Source organism: Juglans microcarpa x Juglans regia, chromosome 1D (assembly GCF_004785595.1).
Source record: "Juglans microcarpa x Juglans regia isolate MS1-56 chromosome 1D, Jm3101_v1.0, whole genome shotgun sequence".
Lineage (NCBI taxonomy): Eukaryota > Viridiplantae > Streptophyta > Magnoliopsida > Fagales > Juglandaceae > Juglans > Juglans microcarpa x Juglans regia.
In genome coordinates this window covers 24,949,226-24,969,296 of record NC_054594.1, presented here as the reverse complement: position 1 = coordinate 24,969,296, position 20,071 = coordinate 24,949,226, and the positions used below count along the sequence as shown (strand labels likewise).

At 34.8% G+C, this 20,071-nt stretch overlaps 1 protein-coding gene across 5 annotated transcripts; it reads right to left on the bottom strand.

Annotated features, from left to right (window-relative positions):
• Positions 1-7,379: 7,379 nt before the first annotated feature.
• Positions 7,380-16,470, bottom strand: LOC121254160 (fanconi-associated nuclease 1 homolog). Of its 5 annotated transcripts, none has more exons than XM_041154119.1 (14): positions 16,084-16,465; positions 14,635-15,137; positions 14,444-14,548; positions 13,916-14,180; positions 13,751-13,813; positions 13,263-13,337; positions 13,058-13,176; positions 11,199-11,269; positions 11,029-11,116; positions 10,789-10,929; positions 10,485-10,711; positions 9,486-9,759; positions 9,101-9,334; positions 7,380-8,505 (listed from the first exon to the last, which is right to left on the bottom strand). In XM_041154119.1, the coding sequence occupies exons 1-14, from the start codon at positions 16,337-16,339 to the stop codon at positions 8,059-8,061; spliced, it is 2,868 nt and encodes a 955-aa protein (XP_041010053.1). In that variant the 5' UTR covers positions 16,340-16,465; the 3' UTR covers positions 7,380-8,058. The 5 variants fall into 5 exon arrangements, 4 of the variants coding, with proteins under 4 accessions (XP_041010053.1, XP_041010069.1, XP_041010060.1 ...); XM_041154135.1 differs by lacking the exon at positions 16,084-16,465 and adding an exon at positions 15,916-16,060; XR_005938584.1 differs by having other exon boundaries at positions 8,376-8,505; positions 8,999-9,334; positions 16,084-16,468.
• Between the last annotated feature and the right edge of the window lie 3,601 nt (positions 16,471-20,071).

Here is a 20,071-nt window from a genome sequence, read left to right as displayed (position 1 = left end):
ACATCACAAACAGTTTCAAAAAAATTATATGGATTGAGAGAGAGCACATAATGTTCGGTTTGAAAGAGAGAGGAGAAAAAGAGAGACACAGGATTGATGTGGATTACCTATAGCCAATTCCATTCTAATTTTTTTGTGATAGTGAAGTGTCGTCCAGCCATTAGAATGTGTAAATAACCATTTTACACCACTTTTCATTAGAATTAAACTTAAATATTATATTGATATATGATATTATTTTACTTAAAATATTATATTTTCTTAATCACAACATTCAGAAAATTGACTATATAACTTCAATAAAAATCATAGCACTAAACATTAATATAAAATTATCAAAACAACAGCTTACATTTTTACTCCAGTAAAATGTAAAATGCTCTTATATTAGTTTTACTCCATTTTAATAATATCACTTTATTAATAATTTTATTGTAATATACATACGACTACATCCCGCACTTTAATCTCATTTTTATCTTATTATTATATGACATTTCTTTATCACTCTTGGATCGGCATTTATTTTTTGAAGAAAAAATAAAAAATAATAGAAATGTCTCCACATCATTAACAAATAAAAGTAAGACAGAAGTGTGGTAAGTAGAATTAATTTTCCTATACATTATGTTATTGTCGTCGTCATCGTCATGATCATCTGATCATGATCATTATTATTGTTATTAGAGTTAGGTCAAAATCAAATACGTGTCCTGTTTGCTTGAATAACCGTGTGATGTAGGCCATAAAAGATGGAATCAAAGCCAAATTAGGATCCCAAGATAATCTTAAAATTTCTAAGTGAAAAATTATGCCTAAGTGACAACAGCCCACAGTGCTTCTGGGTGCAAGCGTTTTTGGGTACCAATTGCGTACCAACGGCCTACGTGGAAAGTTTTGTTAGATAAATTAAAAAAAAAAAACATGAAACAATGCAAGATAGAAAGAACATCTTCATAAAATGTAAAAGAACAAGTCAACATGACCAGTTCAACATTTGATAGCCTCCTCTTCCTCATCTACCTTTCATACCACAACTTCCCCTCCCCCTATTCCCTCTTTATCAAATTTACCTCTTGCCCTCAATGTCAAACTAAACCATTCTAATTATCCTATTTGGAAAGCTCAGGCCCTACCATATTTTCGTGGTCAAGCTATCTTTGGCTATCTTGATGGTACTGTCTAGCCCCCTCCACAAGAGATAGAGCCCCTTATCCCACCTCAGGTGCCATTACTAAAATACCCAATCCTCAATATGACCATTGGCTTCGTCAGGATTCTTTAATCCTTGCCATCATCAATACTTCTCTTACTGAGGATGTTCTCTCTCAAGTCATGTCATATACCACCTCTCATGATGTATGGCTTGCACTTGAACAAAATTTGTCTTCCATTTCCCGTGCTAAAGTTGTTCAACTTCACACTCAGCTTGCGACTACACATAAAGGAGCTATGTCTGCCAAGGATTATTTTCTTTCCATCAATGCATGGCTGATGAACTTGCGCTTGCTGGACAACCCCTCAAGTCTGATGAAATTCTCACTTATGTTCTTGCTAGTCTTGGTCAAGAGTACGACTCATTGGCCTCTACAATTACCTCTCGTTCTAATGTTGTCACATTGGAGGAGCTTTATTCACTACTTCTAATTGCTGAGTTAAGGATCAATCAGCATCATGACACCATTCAGGTCGCTGCATCAGTGAATATGGCCACCAAACAACCTCCACTTTTCCAATCTCGCCCTGGTAACACCTATCAACCCTATAATCGAGGTCGTGGTAGCAACTATCATGGCAAAGGTCGAGGTGGCCATTCTACCAACCGTGATCAGGGAGCATATAACTCTCTCATTTGTCAAGTATGCCTCAAACTGGGTCATCATGCACTTAAGTGCTATCATCTTTTTGATCTCTCATACTAGGATCAGTCCCAAAATTGACCACCTTAAGCTTTTCTTACTGCACAACATCAAGATGCTAATCATGAGTGGCATCTCGACACAGAAGCCACCCATCATCTAACAAATCATCTGAACAACATACATCTTCGAAATGAGGACTATAATGGCCATGATCATATTCAAGTGGCAAATGGTGTAGGTTTGAAAATTGCTCAAAGTGGTACTTCTGCTATATCTTCCCCATCCAAATCCTTTGTTCTTAACCGGATATTACTAGTTCCTGATATTTAAAAAAAATATTCTTCCAATTCATCGTTTTTGTTAAGATAATAATGTTTTCTTTGAGTTTCATGCCTCTTTCTTTTTTGTGAAGGACTACTTGGAGAACAACCTGCATCGGGGACCACTTCGTAACGGCCTTTACAATTTCTCAGTGTCACTTGCTTGTCTTCAGCCGCAAGCTCTTTCTAGTATTCGAGTCTCTGCCCCTGTGTGGCATTGGCACCTTGGCCATGCTTCTTTTCCTATTATTAATAAGGCAAGTTCCCTTTCCATTACAAGTAATAAGCGCTCTATTTGTTCTCAATGTCAAATGGCCAACAGCCATGCCTTGCCTTTTCACAATTGGCATATTTCTGTTTCGCAACCATTAGAATTATTATATTCGGATATTTGGGGGCCAGCACCCATGTTATCCACTACAGGTGCACATTATTACATAAGTTTTTTGGACGATTCAACCAAATTTTTATGGCTCTTCCCTTTAAAACTTAAATCTGATGCATTACAAGTTCTTCTAAAATTTCAAGCTGCAGTCGAACGTCAATTTAATATTAAGCTTATTCCCTCACAATCACACTACAGACGGCCACCAGCTTATTCTCTCAACTACATCAACACCAACATCTCTCCATTTTGCCTCGCCTCACTTCCTCATCTCTCTCTCTCTCTCTCTCTCTCCATGTTATTTTTTCTCGAACAAAAACGAGGAAGACGACATCCATTGGGTGTCAGTATATATGAGTTAAATTTTTTTTTTTTAATCTTTACAAACTTCAACAGATCTAGATGTGTTACTTTAGATATGAGAAATTTTACTCTATTTTTTAGATCTACACATTTTTGTTTTTGTTTTTGCAAACCAAGGTTTTATTTTGTAGAAATTCGTTTTGGATTTAACCGTAAAGAGCACGGCTATGCTTCACGTTTTACTTTAGATCTGAGAAATTTTTGTCCATCCTGTTTTTATGTTTTATTTCGTTTAGTCAAAATTGGTATGATTGATTTAGTGAATTTATACAAATTTAAAGGGATTTTCTTTGGATCTACATTGGTTTCCTCCCTATATCTCTGCTTCTTTGTTAGAAATTTCCTTTGTGAATGGTTACAAATCTGAGCAGATTTGTTTCGATTTTGTCGTATAGGTATGAATTTGTTTATGAATCCTTACAAATTTGAACATATTTTGAATTTTTTTTGTACAAATCCGACTGGAAATTTGTAGAAATTTGAATTATTATTTTTTTTTTTATCTGCATTGCTTTCATCTCTATGGATATGAGCTTTTTCCTGAAATTGAAGAAATTCAAACACAATGTATCGGCATGAATTCAGTGTTTGTGGAACTGAAGGGCAAAAATGTAAAACCACAAATAAAACAAAAACAACCCAAGGAAGAAAAGGGGTAAACAAACAAAATATAGAGATAAAACTATAAATGCACCAACAGAATATAAAAAAAAAAAAGAGGGATAAAAAGGAAAAATAACTAAAAATGAAGGGCAAACTTGGAAGAAAATATAGGAGTAAAAACATAAACGTAAGAGATGGGAGAAGTGGACCAGTAATTACACGGCAGGGACCAAACAAGCAACAGTTGCTCACAGAAGGGCACATTCGAAAAGTAAAATACAAAAGTGAGGGATAAAACCGTAACAACAGCCAACCCAAATAGGGCATAAATGAAACAAAAGTGTCAAATAAAAAGTACTACTCATTCATGTTCATACGTTATAGCAGCTTTTAAGATATAAGGGATATATGCATATATGTATATGCATATCATGGAAGCTCTTAAGCTAAAAGAGCTGACCGGCCTTTGGAATAGATGAGGTAGGGATGGACCCAAGATTCATTTACATTTTTTTTAGGCCAAATCATGAATAAAATTCCATATTAAGCTTTCTTAAAGGTTCTTATAATTACTCCTAGTTGCCAAAATGGGCTGTGAATTGTGATTTATAAAGTAAATGCATTTGGGTTAGTTTTAAGAGACCTCACCAAATTTAAATTTTTGGCCTAACAATATATAGATAACTCATCATCATAATATTAGTAAATAAAAAAGTTTAAAAAAAGAATTTGGGTCAGGGTGGTTTGCTGAAAAGCTTGCAAAATGAAAACACTTTTTTCCATAAAATTTCCTATAAATATATATATATATATATATTAAATTGAACCATTTATTTTTCAAGAAAATTGAAAATAAATTACAATACATGAGAAAAATTAAGCCCACCTTAATTTCTTAACTGATCAAACAAAAATGGGAAGATTATGTAGTTTATTAAAATACATACCACATCACCAATTTGTTTGATACCTAATGGGTTTGTCATGTTATCTCAAATCAGTTTAGGAGAAGTGTTTTCTTTAAAATTTTGAACAACCATGCACGTCAGGCAATAAGTGACTAAAAAGGAAAGATAAGAGGGACCACTGTTTGAAATAATTGGAATGCCCTATATATCGAGTATTTTGTGGACTTAATTGGAAGAAAGCCTGAAATCCATAGCATGGGTTGTCATGCACAATGAATACTAGTGTCAACATGGCAAAAGACATGCACCATCTTATCTATATGCTACAAAGCCAACAACAGATAATGGTCTCAATTGGCAATTCCAGATTACAATTATAATGTTTATAAGATAACCATATTTTGAGTGTATGATTTCTTTTTCCTGTTTGAAACACACAAAAGTGCATATCCTCTCGGGCCTAATTTGTTTTTACAATTTTTTTCAACTCATCTCATATTATCTTATCTAATCATTACAACCTTTTCAAATTTTCATATAAAATAAAATAAATAATTCAACTTTTTCAAATACCAAAACAAAAAATAATATTAAAAAATATATTCTAACATTATTTTATTCAACTTTTAACTTTAATCTAAACTCATCTTATCTACAAAAACAAACGAGACCTAACAATCTTAAAACATATCATCGATCAGTTTACAAAGCCAAAGGATGAAAATCCTCAACAGGGTGATTCTTTAACTTTGAAAGCCAAAGGTGGTGATTGTATTCTAAGAGACTAGTTTATGTGACTGGATTGTCAAAATATTCCCTCTTCATTAAAAGCTAATTTAGACACGAATTTAGACTTCGTATTATCACAATTAATTTGGTGTTTCCAGAGTAAAGAACTTTTTAAAGTTATATAACGAGTCTAGAGAGGCGCAATCATTGATACAAAAACTATTGACGAGTGGGCATCCATGTGCAAAGACACCCACACAAACAGTAAAATTACTGTTCATATAGCAAACTTAATTGACATGCATAAATGTGTCGAATCATGTTATGGCCTCATGAGTCAACGCCTCGTTTGTTTTTACAAAACTTCTTAACTCATTTCATTTAATCATTATAATTTTATCAAATTCTCATACAATAATATAAATAATTTAACTTTTTTAAATTCAAAAATAAAAATAATATTAAAAAAATATATTTTAACAATATTTTATTCAATTTTTAACTTTCATCTCAACTTATCGCATCTCAATCTCATCTGCGAAAACAAACAAAAGCTAAATATGGGACTCTCAAGAACAGGAGAAAACAAGTGTAACATTATGCAAATTTTTAGAAAGATTACCATATCATAGTGCCAATAGCTCTACGAGTTTGGATAGGATTTATGAAAAAGCCTTAAGAGGGGAAAATATATTGCTGGCAGAGGGAAACAAGGCAAGTTCTTGGTCCAATCCCTCTGCTGTGTTGTCAAATAAAAAATTCAAGGTAATGGTGATGGAGAGGACAACAAAGGTTCAGAAAACGATTCATGTCTACAACTTACTCCTTTGAAAATTCAGCTTCCTCAGATACTTCAGGCTGCCTTGAGTGAAGGTACTGCTAGCATGAGCATCTTGGCCAAGAAAGAAAAAGGTTAAACGAATAATAACAGTCATTTGATGAAAATAATTGATATATTTTTTATATCATATTATGAAAAGAGAGGAAAGGTACTGTCGAAACAGCCCCTAAACATTCACTAGATTTCACAACTCGAAAGTTTCATGTTCTCATTACCAAAATTGGTGATGATGGTATGAAAAAAAAGGTAAACAAAAAAGAGATGGTGAAAAATGAAAGTCGGAGATGCTGTATGGATGAAAAGTTTTCCCCTACCAAAAAAGAAGTGATTGATACACAGAAGTTGGATCCAGACCTTTTAAGCTTCCAAAATTTGTGAGCTGAGGTTCATGACTAATGAGATAAAAATATCAATATAAACTTATTTCTGTATATTTTCCTATATATCTGGGAAGTAAATATAAAGAAATCTATTGGATGCAAAGAACTATATTGAAGGAAGAAAAATATTGTTAGGTAGAAACATGGTCATGATCATATGAAAATGACAACTGATCAGCTATGGTCTCAAATATGTTTAGGACAACTATTTTTTTCAAGGATTTTTAGACAATTACTTCAAATAATAAGTGTGAAGACCCTTTAAGCTTTCAAATTTTGTGGATTTGGAGGGGATAATATGGTTTCATAGGAGAAAAGTTTCATGCTTCCAAAACTATATATGGAAATAGGTAATGCTACAAAGAAATCTTGGTAGAACTTGGATTTGCTAGAACTCATAGGCTTTGAAAGTATCTTATTCATCAACAACATGAGCAAGCTCCTAAAGTAATGAGGCAGTCTTTGCTCAAGGTAAGCCGAGATCATATTGTTTCTGGTTTGTGTTTGAGTAATAAACTTGTACTCCTTGATCTGGGCCATACAGGATGTTTCTTCGCATGCAATCACAAATGGAAGTTAGGAAAATGGACCACACCATGAAAGATCATACCTCGATGGAGAAATTTGGATAGACTGCCATTGAATTTCATCCGTGGTATCTCAAACCACTGTAGCTTCTGGGGAAGGGGGCGCGCAGTTTTGTTTTTGACAAGAAAATTAATTAACATAGCCCAAATACACAGGAACTATACAAGAGAAAAAATACCTAATTACAAACAGCATGCAGTTTTGTTACCAAACCTTTCAAATTTCTTTAAATTTTGGGCTGAACACAATCAAGTCCGTGACCCTGTCATGGTAACCTTTTTCATTTGACAATTAAGATTGACAGCCGAGTCAATGATTCATGTGGGTCACGACTCACGAGTGACTTGGCTTCATCATATAGCCAACATATACGTATTACATAAATGTCTTCAGGGTCACAGAAACCAATAGAAAAACAATTATATAAGAGCTCAGAATATGTATGAAACAGTAGACATTGCACTTTTGGGATTCAATAAAGTCAACAAATATATATCCACCAGGAATCAATGATCTATCTTTCTACCATCTAAAAAGAAAGGGAGTGGGGTCAATGTTATCGAAAAATGAACACCCAACTCTTATAGAAACAAATGAGTAAAACCAGAAGATACGGCCTTACCTCAGGTAAAATAAGTCATATCCGTGTTCCATGTCATCAAGCAAACGAAGACATGGTCTTCTACTACCACTTAAGCACCAAGCCGAGAAACAAATCCAGCCCAATAAATTATATCCACTGCCGGCTTTCTTTCTAGAACTCTGACCTTAAGAGTTAAAGCTGAGCTGAAATTATTATATTCTTTTTTCTTATTGTCGCCAGACTCGGACCTTCTGCTTGCCCCACCACAGAACCTGGTGTTCTTGAATTTTGGTAGTGTAGCGTTTCACTCAAATATTGTTTTCTGAACTGAGGCAGAATAATTCATTGTTGTGTCACAAAAGACATACATAAGGATTGAAGAGAATTCTTCATGGAGATCTCTTAATGTAATTATTTGATGGCAACTGCGAATTTCCATGCTCATATTCATTCTTGTCATGTTTTTCTTCTCCCCTAACAGAAAATCAATGACTTCTCATACAGACATTTGCACGGGGCTCACCTTACAAACCTCTGTATTAAACCCACAGTCCATTAGAAAAAGTAGCCATGCTCGCTGCTGTTCAGAGAGCCGATCCCTAGGGCCTTTCACTTCAACAAGCTTTGCTTCACCTCTGTACTCCTGATTAAAGCGCCAGAGTAACAAATCTGGCATTCCACTGGACCAACTTCGGTAGTCTTGAGCAAGATGTCGGCAGAGTGAGGCCAAACAAGGGCCACCAATGCATGAAACAGCTGCCCGAAGCTCGGTGAGGGAAAGCTTGTTCCAATTAACTCCCCTACAAGCTGTTCCCACATGGCATTCCCATGACATAATGAGGATCTCCTCAGCCATGCCATCGTGAATTCTTTGTAGCTGAGATTCTATACAGCTCTTTCTCATCAGATAAAAGCTATCAGTCTCCAAATCTAAGGGTGCAGTCTGCAAAATGGATTATTTCTTTCTCAAAAATACTGGCAGGCAAAAGGACCAAGGATCATAGGCAGATTGTGATTCAGGTTAACAGACATATCAACTTACTCTAACATAAGGTGAAAAGTGATTGAAGGACAGGATTCTTTTCCACAGATACAGGAATGTTGTGACAGTTGTTGTATGCTAAAACAAAATCCCTCAGACATCTAAACTGGGAGACCTCTTATAGGAGCTGCATGCCGTTTATGGATTGAATTGGGTTTCCCCTAAGACCTATTTAGTTTCCCTATTTGCTAATATATTTGTAAGAAATACTTTGCCCAGGAATAACCAAAGATGTTTCATAGAAGAGTTTTTTTTATAAAGAACTAGAAAATAATTGCTTCTCTCTCTAGAGGATAGAATTACATCGAAAGCAAACCCTTCCTATGCCTTATTAGCTATAGTTTGCTACTATCAACAATACTTCCACCAGAGGAACACTTTGACATTAACTTACAGGAAATAAGCATCTCTCCTATCTTCTCCAGTGCCATATCGTAGAAGACCTATTCCTTCATTGTTGATGAAAGTAATAAATGACAATAAACTGAAAACATGCCTGAAATCTGGTACGGAACACATTTGGTGCATCAGAAAATATGATGTCCCACATCAGCAGCCCGAAAATAGTCAACCAAATGCCACTCTCTGTATGAACACCTTGCCATCCACCTCCTTCCCCAGCATAGTACTGTAAGGCAAGCTGCTCAACTCCACATTGCTCCCCATCTTCTCCATAAAACCTGTTCTTCATGCCAATTTCACAGTTCAAAGGTCTGCCTTGAACATGAACCTAGCATGTTTTCCACCCATATGAATCACGATTTGAAAAGCAGCAACTGTTAGGTTGCAGACTATTTTCACATTTAGATGTACACAATGACTTTTGACTTGAAAGTCGAACAAGGGGAAAAACATGCCTAAAAGAATCAACAACTAAGTACCTCCGGGATCTTCCTCTTTAATGATGCTGAAAAACTAGGAGTTTTCCAGCGCCTTGGTGGTTTTCCTAAGCGAAGGATTCGCTTTTGCAGTGCCATCCTTGAACCAGCACGCACCCAGGGATCTTGTAAGCCATCTTCAGCAACTGCAAGGCTCTCATTAAGATAACCAATGTGCTCCAAATTAATTGACAACCTTAGCGTCCAATATCCTCTTCTTCCATCAAAAGTAAAACGACTTAGCAACCGTTTCAGTAAATTAATTGCGTCATTATACCTGAGCAGAAGAAAAGTGTTCCTTCAAACTCCTAATTAGAATGAATAAATTCTTTTTTTTTTTTTTTTTACTTATAAAAAAAAATGATAACGCATTAAGGCACAATCCAAGGACAACGAGATGTGTACACAACTAGATGCTGGAATGCAGAGACCAACATTTTTGCATTACTATTAATACCCTTAAATGCATTTGCAAGTTTAGCAACCATTAATAATCCCATCATACAAGCTTAGCAAGTAGCGGGAGCATAATTTCCAAATATGTGAGATAGAGGAGAGAGAGGGTGGTGAATAATCCAAAATTGTTTTTTTTTTTAAATACAAAAGGAGCTTAATATATCATGACATTTTGAGCATCATGGAAAGAATGACTAGTTTATAGCTAATTTCTAAAAAAATTCTTCTCAAAAGCAGTTGCTTCAGCACAGAATGTTTTATTATTTGACAGTGAAGAAGAAAATCAATTTGACCATGTTTTAATACATTTTCGGTCTTTGACATTTAGTAGTGTTTCCTCTTGATTTGTGTATGCACTATCCATATATCTTATAGGTTAAAAACCGAAAAACTAAAAACATACATCATAAACACAAGTTAACAACAATAACTCAAAGCCAATCAACTAGATACATACTAATTAAAGAAGTCAGCTGCAGAGGTTAACATTGTTTGTTGCAGTATAAACATACAAAAAGAAGCAATAATTTGTAACCACATTAATACCTGTGCTCCCGCTCAAGAAAGGAAACTCCTAATGAGACCACTTTGGAGTAGACCCATAATGCTGAAAAGTACAAAAGAAATTTAGGTGCTGATTCAGAGGTTGAGGATTTGATTGCTTTCATAGAAGAACTGGATATGTGAGAGTCAGCTATCTTTATTAATCTCAATAGTACTTCAGCATTGTTTCCGTCAAGAGCTTGATCCATTAGTTGTGCCACTTCGATGGCCTGTAATCCATGATCATCACATACGGTAAAGACAGTAGAGTGTCAAAATTATTTTCTAAACAGAAAAATGGTTGCACCTCTTCATAAGCAAGCAGGTCATCTCGACCTGAGAAGATTTGTTCTGAAATTATGCAGTTGTAGGTTGGATACTTGACTATTCCTAAATCAACTAGTAGAAATGTTGATAGGTCTTGCTCGCCATTCAGGAAGAAAAGCCTCTACAGGAGAAGTGAAATCATAAAGGCCATTTTAGCAAAATCAAAACCTCACGAAACCATTGCCACATATAAGTGACACACTAGAATACATCAAAACACCTCAGCACGCCAGATAAGGGATTCAGCTTGTGAAGATATTTGTATACACACACCAGTTTTCTCTAAAACCACACTTGGTAATTTTGGGCTGCACGTTAAGGAGAAAAGACAAGTTAATATATACATACCAAAATGAAAACCTCAATGTGTCGTATGGATAATATTCATACCATAACCCATTTTTATACAAAGAGAGAAGAGCTTCAATAAGATCTTTCTTTCTTGTACCAGAATTACAGTTCTGAAACCTCAAAACAAGCACAAAACTTGAACATTAGACCCATCAGATAACTAAAAATGCATTAAAGCGCATTTCAGACCAAAGAGAAGTTACAGTTAAGAGTCCATTTCTAAGATTTATTTCAGCTGTCAGTAGAACACAAGTAGTTTTACTGTTTTATCAAAAGATAACGACTTTGAAACCTGAATCAACCCATAGATTATTTTAAATGGAATACTCTCTTGCCCGTTGAGTTTAAAACCAGAAAGAACACAAGTTTTATATACGATAATGGTTTCAACATCTGAGTCACCAAGGGAATACTCTGTCTTGCTCAATGAATTTGAAACTGAAAAGCACAATAGCTAAAAGAATTGCTAGGACCTGTGCAATTAAAATGCCATTCAAGGCAGCAACAGCATAGCTCTAAGGGCAGTCCCCAGCCGATATCTCCAACTACTAATTAATGAGACTGACACCATTTTCTAGTTTTAGAAATTTAAAGAACTGATGATAAGAGTTCATGAACAACTATAAATTCATAATGTGGTCGTGTAGAAAAGCATCTACATGCATATAGAGATAGACACACCCATACATCTATATAGTATATGAAATAAAAACAAAATGTTTGACCCGTATCTGTCCACACAGTAGCTCTCTTACTGTGTAGTCATCGAAAGCCAATTCATCAATTTTGGAGCACAAACTATGGATACAGCCAAATTTAGAAGGACCCATCCATAACGCTCCACCTGTTTTACTTGATATATGAAATATACTTGTGAAACAATCGTGCCGCTGGTTTATGTACTACAGAGTTTCATGGTTACTAGACCAAATATGTCAAAACCCAGAAGTTTAGAAACGTAACTAACAAAAATTAAACCAAAGAATATGGAGTATGATGGGATTAAATTTAAAAGAAAAAAGTTTAAAACAAGACTCAGACTAATTCAAGCAAGTGTAAGACTTGGAACGTTTTTTATTAATACCTTATTCCATTGGTCGATTGTAATAGATTTTAATGGTGTGAACATTCATGATTTCCTTATGTCTTTGGACAATCATGCATAGGCGTGTTGCTCTTGTATATGTCCCGTATACTTGGTTGTGCCTACTTTTCTTATTAATAAAGTTCTTACTGGCAAAAAAAAAAAGTCAAAAGGGAAAAAATCCGAAAGAATCTGGCTGCAGCTGACGCTAACATCCTTTATTAGTACTTGAGACTAGCTATGCATCAGATAAAAACAATCAGAACTAAAATTATGTTAATTTGAGAATTTCTTGAGAGATTTTTTATTGGGGTTTGAAAAAGTGGAAGGGCCAATTGAAAATCTGAAGGGAAGCAAATTTTTGTGAGTTTTTTTTTTTTTTTTTTCCTTTTTATAGTTTTGTGAAGGTTGTTTTCATTTGCGGAGACTAAGGTAAGATGTTTTGATGATAGAAATTATTTGTGTTAGGATGTTTGGATTGAGAGTAACTTTTGGTTCCCTGACATGACAAAAATCCAGAAGACATATTAAACCTTCAGAATCAACCAAATCCTCTTGAAATTTCAGTGCATGCCTCCACAAGCACTTATAGTGTGTTAAGAAGAAAAATGATTATTGGAAATATGCAGAATTTTTTGACATATAATAATTCTATCCAAAATGATATCTCAAGGATACAATGCATAATGAGACATATATGCACCACACAATACATTCCTACCATATTAATACCATACTAAAAATGCACTAAAAGATAGGACTGGCAGCCAGAATAGGAATAAATTTCCCAATGGTAATGTCCATAAATGCAAACCTTCTTAAGCTTGGATGAAATATCACGTAGCTCACAAACAGTGAGCAAATTCAACATCTCCTTAATGTCATTGTAATCCAATTCATCGGCATCTTCAAATAAACATACATAACCCACTGCTGCAGTATGACAAGCAAAGTCAATAAGGACCCCAATTTTGAAATTTGCCGAAACCAAAGGATACAAGAAATAACACTAGTAATACCCGAGAGACCCTTGACTGCTTCTTGAGGATCCAATACTTCTGCATAGGATATATTAGACATCCGGAACCATGGCCCTAAAATTTACACTGCAATTTAGAATTTTGCTTCTGAATGTGTTGACTTTTCATGAAATCAGATAGATTATCATATGGTTTGACGAAATGAAAGCTTCGCTGTGATTTTTTTCCTGACACCAATTATTTAATCTACATATAATCAGATAACCTACATGAGTAATATCATATTAAAGTGACAGCAGTCAATCAAACTTTCAACTTTTTAGCTTTTTGCAATAAAAAGTATTAAGGACAAACTTGCAAGCATCTTGAAATGCACAACACTTATACATGAGAGAAACAACTTTTTTCTTAAGAAACTTCTTTTTATGGTACATGTATGAATACAATTGGAGTTTGAATGCCAAGACAACTAGACATGCACAACCAAAACTAATAAAAGAGGGACAATCATCTGGAAAATAAGAAACCTTTTCGTGTATAAAGCCGAATGAAAATCCTCTGACTATCATTTGAGAGTGAAGTAAATGATTCTGTCAACAGAAAACACATCTATGGTAGTCATAGCCTGTTAGGAGGGGAAAATACTAAAAAAAGGTGTAAGAAGAAAAGACACAAAGAATGAGATTTGATACCCATGAAAAACTTTTCATCCTCTGAGAATAGGTGAGGGTTACTTCTTAAAACCTCGCGTATTAATACACAAAAGTTCTGCTGATATTTTGTCATGCTCAGTGGATAATTCTTTGCAGATTCAACTACACGCTTAGCAACTTTCCACAAGCATTTAAAATCCTCTAAAACTTCAGATTCTTTTTCACCATTGAATATGCTCTTGCAACACGCAATCTGAATGGGAACACAATCAAAAGGATGCTTTGGAATAGAACACACATGTCCCTGAAAGATCCCAGTGTACCATGATGAGAACTAAAATAAGTAGTTTCACTATTCTTAAAAATCTGATATGAACACAAATAACGTTTAAAACAAACGCTCTATATGGTTCTACTCTTGAGTAGGCACATAACCTGTGGCCTTTAGTTTGATGCGAAAAGGGAACAAATGTACATAGAACGCACCTACAAACACTCGAATAAAGCGAATAAATATGCATAGAGATTCGGGTAACAAGATCCTTTCCTGTTTAACAAATATATTACCTCAAAGTTCAGGCAGCACTTCTCAATTAAAGGTGACAAACATTGAGCTAATTCACGAGGGATAAAACCTAGGCTTTTACAACATCCAGAATCTGCAGAGACAACCTGAGTCAAAAGGACCAGGCAATGCCTTCCAAATTAATAGTTCAGAAATTAAAACTTAAGGCGAAAGCACAGGAAAAAGAACTGACCTTGATAGCATTGGGATCCTTATCATTATTAGGGTCTCGCAAAAGAGAAATGCTTGCCCCTAGGAGTAACTTCTTCTCATCACTGAACCTACGGCCAACTATATAAGTTTCAAGAGTAACCCCACATATTTCATCCATGGTTACCTCCATGTCACCTTTAGGCACCTCATTCTTCGGGGATAATTGTTGGGTGGTGTCAGTACTGTAGTCGATCCAGTACCCATTGACTGGGTTTTCAGATGAGTCATCTATGTGAGTTTGCATATCAGACTCTAACTTTCGCGACGATTGACACATACTAATTACATTTTCTTCAGCAGCACCAAAGTCAGGCAATCCAGGAACAGCATTCTGTACAAGACTTTTATCAGAACCTCTACCAGAAACATTTTTTCCTAATGATTCCAACTCAGAGGAGCTAATCTTAGGTTGTGACCAGAAGTTTGACTGAAGAAGGGTTTGCTGAGTCAACTTTCGCTTTGTTCCCCGAGACAAACAGGCATCTGAAATCCATTAATCAAAACCACTAAGCATCCAATAAGGGCATTCAACAATTAAAGATAAATCAACATTAGATAATTTAAACTCAAAGAAATGGATTCTTTTTATCTTTTCTGTGAAGTAAACAGTATCAACAAAATGAACACGACTGGGGGACCTGCCAAAGTGCACTAGAAATATACATGGAAGGAGCTCCTCATACCAAAATGCATGGTCTAGAAAAAGGAAATAATATTAGACAAACTAGATCCAGTAATCAGATAAAATTATTAAACTTATCAAAAAAAGCAAAATAGGTTGCCTCAATATTGCCACTTGATTGCTTCATCCCTTAAACTTCCGCTATTCCACACCACCCATAAGTGATTATAAGAAATATCTATGCAAGTGCAACTTACTATTATTAGAGTTCATAAATCCCATTAACCCAAGTGTCTCAAACGACGTGGAGCATTAAGGATAGTCTTGATGTTGGTTTCTAGCGAGTGGTGATTTAAAGTTCCACTACATTTTCCATCGAACAGACAAGCATAAAATTGGATGGAGGATATACTATTCACCCACTTCACCAATGCCACAGATATTGACTACACTTTTTTCTGTTTTTTTTATAGGTAATCAAGAAATTTTATTCATAGTATGGACTACACTTGAAAAGTGCCAATCCAATGCACTCAAATGTTAAACAAAATAAGCCCTATATCCAACTCTCCATAAGCAACGACCTATTAAGTTTTCAAAAGCTGCTATAGGTGACACTATTACGCGGCGAGGGCTTACGTTCTCCTCAAAGTAAGCATAACATCAATCAACCTCCTTAGAAATCTTCTTCTCCGATTTATAAATGGAGAATTCTTTTTTTTCCCCTTGTATACTCCGATTTGTATTCCCAACCTTACTGTGCAAACAAGGAAATTAAAAGGCTGAAAAGAGAAATGCATTGCATACCCAGATGAGAGTTGATGTCACTGTGTTCCCCACTGACTTTGTGCCCACAAACAGGGCACGTTACCAATTTTTCGGAAGAACCACTCGCACTCCCAAACTCCGTCGCTTCTTTGGAATCCACCAATTTTTCAGCCTCCGTATTCTCAATCGAGTCATTGCGGGTAGCTAAGGGATCGGAGAGGAGAGATTGAAGACTGGGAAGGAAGTGACGCCGTTTGCCCACCAATCGGATCAAGCTCTCTCTTCCGTTGAGCATTCTGGTTCTGGGTCAAAGAGATTTCGATTGCAGCTTGGTTCCCAGAGCCCCTGGACCCATAAATTCCATTGCCAGATAGTTCTAGGGTTTTGAAAAATAAATCAATAAATAAATTGTAAGATCTCGTCCCGCCAAAATACTTAATTAGTGTATTACTTTCATATAAAACTAAAATTCATGGTTAAGAAGAAATAATTAGGTGTTGATTGGATAATGAAAATTTTGTAAATAATAGTAAGACGGTTTATGAATAATAATGAGATAGTTTGAATTAAGTATTTACTAGATTTTATTAAATAAAAGAGAAAAAATTGAATAAAAAATATTATAAAATTAAAATATTGTTATAATTTATTTTTTAATATAATTTTTTTGTTAAAATTTAAAAAAATTGAATTATTTTTTATTTTTTATTTAAAAATTTAGAAAAATTTTAATAATTATCTATTTAATCATATAAAATGGGAGCTGTAAATTGCTTGTATGGCATTCCAACCACAGAAAACGAAATCACAATACAGTATAACGCATTTTAAATTACACCTTCTATTTGCACTCGAATGACGCCGGAAAAATAGCCACTTGCCATGTTTATTTGCATTTGGTATGGCACCGAAAAATGTGCAAAAAAATAAAGAAAAAAAAATAACTGACATGTTTTCTGAAATAAATGCACAAACAAATGAAATTTTTTTTTAAATCAAACCTTTTAAGACATTTTTAAACGTTGAGTTGAATTGAGTTGAGTTTTTTATAAATAGTAATGAGTTAAGATTGTGAAGAGAATTTTATGAAATCCACCTAAAATGAGTTTTGATATATTTGGATGTTAAGATGAATTTAAATTATATATAGAAAATATTATAGACACAAAGGGATCCCACAAATGAATCACACACACTAATATGGACCAGTGTGCCACATCTCCCCCTTATTTTTTTTTCCTTTTCCTTTATTTCCTTCCCCCCATTCCCGCCACTGCCTCTCCCTATGCCAGCCATGGTGGTCGGGAACCACCTCATGGTGGGCAGAAGACGTCAGCGGTCCAAGTGACACCACCGACATGGAGCACCAATAAAGAGGTTACCAAGAGAGAGAGGCGTTGTTCAGGGAGAAAGGAGAGAGAAGCACTCCTATGGCTAGGGGAGAAGCTTACGTTGAGGAGGGGCTGGGTGCGATGGCACAGTTGGGTTGCAACGACGGTGCTAGCAGCAGCGAGAGGAGAAACCCTGTGAGAGTGGCTCGATTTCGGGAGGAGGAGAGGGAGAGGGCTACATTGTTGGGGGGGATTGGGTCCTGTTGGAGGTCACCGGTGAGGGGGAACGGCCGTTGGTGGTGGTTGGCGACGAGCTGCGACGGCTCTGCTGTGGCTGGGAGAGTTGGGTGAGGCGCACCGCTGCTGGGAAACTGAAGGGGGAAAGAGGAGAGAGAAGGAAAGTGGGGGAATGAGAGATTAGGGAAAATGGACACGTGTGTCATAGTGTGCCACATCAGTGTGTGAGATCATTTTGTGTCTCTAGCAGCTTCCTAGATATATTTATGGAAAATTGAAACATGTTATGGGTCCCACGTGTAAAGAGGTGTTGAGTTGAAAATATTGTGAGTCTCACGTATAAAGAGGTGTTGAGTTGAAAAAGGTTATGGGTCTCATGTGTAAAGAGATTTTGAATTGAGATGAGTTTAGTAATTTGAGAGTTGGATATTTGGATATTAGACTCAGTTTAAAATTAGACTGAATTAAGTTGATCTCCGTTCAGTTTAAGTTTCAAACGGGGACTTAATTTGCACTTGAATGACACCTAGAAAAGGACAAAAAAATACTGGGAGAAAAAATAGCTGCTTACCATGTTTGATATGGCACCGAAAAAGGTGCAAGTAAATAGCGAAAAAATAATGTTTTCTAAAAGGAAAAATATTTTTGCAAACAATTTTACGCACCAAACTGCGCATCGATGTTAAATATAAGGCATTCTTTTATTTTGTTTGTAATAAAAAAAATTATATGAGTGTTGGTATGCGGTTTTATGCGTCAAACCGCTTGTACCTAACAAGTCTCTTTCTAAAAAACTACCATAACACATTCAAGATCAACAAGCCATTTATTTTTATTTGCAGTTGAGAAAGCACTGAAAAAGGCAACAAGATTAGGAACACGTTAGAAATTGGCAAGCCGTTTATTTTCATTTGCAGTTGAGATAGCACTGAAGAAAAAAAGGACAACAAGATCAAGAAAAAGTACAAAATGTCAAGCGGTGCAAAATGAAATTGAGAAACCAAACGTCAAGCAATGCAAAAGGAAGTATATAACAACGGAGTCCTAAAGACCGCTTGGGCTGGTTTGAGGAGTGAGATGAGGTAATAATTTTACGAATAATAATAAGATAATTTTTTAATAATAGTGAAATAGTTTGAGTTGAATATTTTTTAGTTTTTAGAAAATGAGAAAAAAAAAGTTGAATAAAAAATATTATAAAGTTAAAATGTTATAAAAATATAATTTTATAAGATTATTTTTATTTGGGAATTCGAATATGTTGGAATTATTTTTTATTTGAAAGTTTGAAAAAATTATAATGATTAGTTTAAAAAATTTGTAATGATTAGTTTAAAAATTTATATTTAAATTATGTTTGGAAATAAGATGAAATGTGATCAAATAAGGATTTTGTGTATCATCTTAAGCCCCAACCCTGCCTTATACTCATTTAATTTTCAATCCTGTTTTTTGTTCACTTTCCAATAACGATGTTCTTAATTGGTTGTTAAAGTAAATCTCACCACATCCGAAGGTTCTTAGATGTTCGTTCAAGGCGAATTCTTTTCAATAGGTACACAATTTCTTTCTGCTTTTTTTTTTTCTTTTTTTTATCTATAAAATTGAAGTAAAAAATGTCTACTATTAGTGAATGTTTTACTTGGATTAGATTCACAGTTTTATACGCTTCTTTAGACCCTTTTGACTTTGAGAGTGGGTAAAATACTTTATCTATTGTTCTTATTTCTTAAAAAGATTGAAGAAGTAAATAGAAAAATAATTTAAAAGCTTTTAAAAATTGTTCTCCATGTGAAACGACAAGAATGTTTAAAATAGGGGTGTAAAATTGATCGGGAAACCGGAAAACCAACCGGATCGGTGCGGGACCCGTGGAACCGGTCCGGGACCCGTGGAACCGGTCCGGGACCCATTTCCTTAGTTCCAAAACCAGTCGGTACCGGTCTGGTTCCAGTTCTAAGCTTTTTAGGATTGGACCCATTCACTATATCATATATTTTAAATTAATTTTTTTAATATTATATATAATTTTTATATATAATAATATAAATTATAATTATATATAAGATAATTTTATTATAATTTATAACATAAAATTTTAATTTTAAGTATGAAAATTTATTTGATCATATGCTTTAAACATAAAATACATATATTAATAACGTTTTATAGTCGAATAAACTCTCAACATATTCATTTTGATAAATACATAATATATTAGTAATATTAATATATATATTAGTATATTAATTACATTTTATGCCCTAATACTAATACTATTAAAACTGAAAACTGGACCGAAACAGGTAAAACCGGAGGTATCGGTTTAGGAGGGTAACCAGTACGTAATCGGTTTTCGAGAATGCAAAACCGGTGAATACCAGTTTAGTCCTAAATTTTATCCAAAATGAAACCGAACCGGTTACGCCCTTAGTTTAAAATGGGTTAAACCATAATAA